This window comes from Phaethon lepturus, unplaced genomic scaffold (genome assembly GCF_000687285.1).
Source record: "Phaethon lepturus isolate BGI_N335 unplaced genomic scaffold, ASM68728v1 scaffold1497, whole genome shotgun sequence".
Taxonomy (NCBI): domain Eukaryota; kingdom Metazoa; phylum Chordata; class Aves; order Phaethontiformes; family Phaethontidae; genus Phaethon; species Phaethon lepturus.
The window spans coordinates 1,192-4,364 of record NW_010552288.1 but is presented as its reverse complement, the minus strand read 5'-3'; the positions used below and the strand labels follow the sequence as shown (position 1 = coordinate 4,364).

The window sequence follows — 3,173 nt, the reverse complement described above, 5'->3', positions numbered from 1 at the left end:
TTCTTCAGGCTATAAAGCAAGTGAGATGACCCAAAGTAGGTGGTCCTTCCTCCTGGCAGAGCAGGAAAACACACAGTCATGCCTGTGGCAAAAGATTTCAACACTGACAAAAATGCCAGCCCATCCCTCTCTTGAGCCCCACATATGCTGAAGCCAGCAGTGTAAGACCAGTCAGGGAGAGGACATGTTTCCTAATTCCAGAAATGATTTTGCATTAAAAACAATCTGCTGGTGAACTGGCAATTCAGTCCAGCAACCTAATGTAATGCCAGGTTTCCTGACTATTCCAGCACCAAACAAACACAATTGCTCCTGACAGCTCTAACACAGACCAAGCCTGGTTCACAAGTGGGCAGAGATGGGATAAACAGTAGTTTTCTCTCATGGGTTTTTCCAGCTGAAGCTGTTCATAATCCTGCTGTTGCCGAAAACTCCCCTAAAGCCTGACACCACCACGTAGATGCCTTCAGCATTAACAAATCTTTCCCGCAGGTACCAAGAGACGCAGTGTGAAGAGAGTATCAACAGTTGAGCACTGTAAAAATGTGCTGTCTTCAACTGGCTTTTCCTGCACTGACCTTCAGACTGTACAGCTCTAGTCCTGTCTTGTGCAGACTCATTTTTTCTTAGTTGGACAAAATTTAAGATTTTTGGAAGCAGATATGTCTCATGGGAGTTAAGTATAGGCTGAAGTCAATATATGTGACTGGACTGAACTCGGGAGTATGGTATTCCTGGGCAAGCACTGAATCACTGAAGAACATGGATGTATTGCAGATGGATACATTGCAGATCAAATTCGATGTGTTTGGTGATAATTGGAGCTAGGGGTAGATTGCATTGGGTATGTGACATGACAGCTCTAGCTAGTACTGACTCACAGTGAAATGCCACCTATTTGTCCTCTTTGCAAGGGAATAAATTGTGTCATGCTAGTCCTGGCTAGCCTTGTCATAAGAAAGGATGTCCTGCTCCGTTCCCATTCCTGTGCCCAGCTACAGTATCATTTTGGTTATACAAATGAAACAGGTTTAGTGAATGAATTAAGAAGTGACCTCCTCTCACTGTAAAATCCCCTGACACCTCAGACTCATCCCTGATCTCACAGATAGATTGGTTTCAGTGGACAGGAGTAATTGCAGCCCCATCTTGACCCTTCCTATTCTGGAATAGACACTTTACAAAACATCCCCAGTGCCTACACAAACCAAAGAGGTATCTCTGAACCTCTCTGCATTTGCTTTCCAGACCAGTCAGTTCTGCCAGGCACTGCCTGGCACTTCGAGCAACTTCTCTTTTGTTTAACCATAGTTTAAAATAACTTATCAACCAATCATAAAATGAATTTTTTGGTTTCTCCTGGCTCCATGAACACAAAGAGGTGCACGTCCTACCATAGGAGGAAGCAATGGCTGTTAAGTTTTACAGTTATAGGGAAAAGCCCTGACCCCAGCCTGCCGGCCTCACTACTGGATGTGACAGGCGGTGGAGGAGGTGGCTTGGCAACACATGCAGGTAGGGTTGACCGATTTAGGGGGGATTAGGTCGAGGTCCTCGTCATCTGGGATCTCATCTAACCGGTAGCCATCCTTTAGCAGCTGGATGTTCAAGTCTTGGTTGATCTGCTACAGACAAAGAGACAAACAGTCAAATGCTTGAGACTTTTTACTTCCGATGGTCGGAAGATGAAGGAGGTTCCTTACTTTGGAATATATTTCCCCATCATTAGCAGCTGCCCCACCAAAGAAAGAGTCTGAGTTTTTGATCACAGGTGAGGGCTGCCTTCTGTTCTAGCTTCTTACATAATAGGAGTATCTAGAGTGAGATATTCCAGAGCAGCAAGTCGATACACTATTTTATTCTGGAATAATCTTTCCATGAAGACAAGTCCTCATTTAAAGTAATATGATAATAATGTTAATAAACCAGCTGGCAGCTGAGCAGTCCCTCCTCTCTGTCTGGGGCACACTATAGCAGTTGAAAGGTGGTAAAGCCTCTTGGCTCTTTGTAATCTCAGATTCAAATGCTGTCTAACCAGATCTGGGTGAACAACACTTCATCAGGGCCCAGAGATGGCCCAGATCATTTGATCTGGTCCCTGCTCCTGGCCATTTCTCTGTGTTTCAGATATATTTTGCCCAAGGAATGGAAACAAGGGGGAAGAGTTCCCTGCAGCTTGTGTGTAGAATGGCTGCTCAGCATCCTGGATGTAAAATCAGATCCCGCAGAAGCAGCAGCCAGAGGGCTGAGCAACCAATTCAAGAGAGAGCTTGGGAATACATTCAGAAACAATGCACAGGGATTTACAAGCCTGAGCTTCCTGCCTTTTCTCTTTGAAAGGGCAAGAGTTCATATCTGCAGGTCCTCCCTGGAATTTCTGCCTGCTCCAAGTAAACACGTACTGGGTGACTCTGAACTGGAAATCACAGCACACCCTCAGATCCTTTATTTGTGTCCTTGGCAAGCACATGGTTGCTGAGCTGGTATGACAGACAAGTTGATGCTTTTGCACCACATAGGCCAAGACTGCAGGACTAAGCAGAACCGGGAAAAATTTGAGTGAAGCCAAAGGTAGCTGTGAAAACAGCCGATGGGCAGATCTCTGTGCCACAGCAGTGCAGGGATAGAGCCAACTGTATCACCAGGAAAGACAGAAACATGACACAGTTTCTGCCATGGCCCCTTCCAGACTCACAGAGCCTGCACCACTGGTAAATCCATTGTGTAGCCAGTACAGACTGCCATTCTGGCAGTACAAGGCCACTCCAAGCTGCTTCTGGCTGCTCTACTACTAGCATTCATGGCAAGGATGGCAGGAGAGACTATAACTCACCTCAGCTGATGAGTATCCCGAGGACGAGTATCTGGACATGTCAAAGTCATCATCACTGCAGGGAAGGACAAGATATACCAAAGAAGGAAACAATTAGAGAAATCCATATTTCCTGTTTAGTCCTATCTTTCTCGTGCCATGAAGCTGTCCTTGAGGCACAGAGAAGCTACAATCAAGAGAGCCTGGACAGCAACTTTTGTCTGTAACTCTCAGATCTTTCCATCACCATGCTCTTTACTCATGTCTCTTCCTACTCGTTTACACACACAGACCAGCTATGGCATGTGCCAAAGGGCACAGCAAGGAAGAGTGCGAGTGGCCTGCAAAAGCAGTTTCAGCA

At 45.8% G+C, this 3,173-nt stretch overlaps 1 protein-coding gene across 1 annotated transcript in view; it reads right to left on the bottom strand.

Moving 5' to 3' along the window:
• Positions 1–1,466: 1,466 nt before the first annotated feature.
• The window catches only part of LOC104623924 (protein FAM219A), a gene marked incomplete at its 5' end in the record, with an annotated part of 1,932 nt that continues 225 nt past the window's right edge, over positions 1,467–3,173 (bottom strand). The window contains 2 exons of the mRNA XM_010291153.1: positions 1,467–1,625; positions 2,834–2,888. Coding sequence (XP_010289455.1) covers positions 1,467–1,625; positions 2,834–2,888 — 214 coding nt within the window. The remainder of the gene's footprint in view (positions 1,626–2,833; positions 2,889–3,173) is intronic.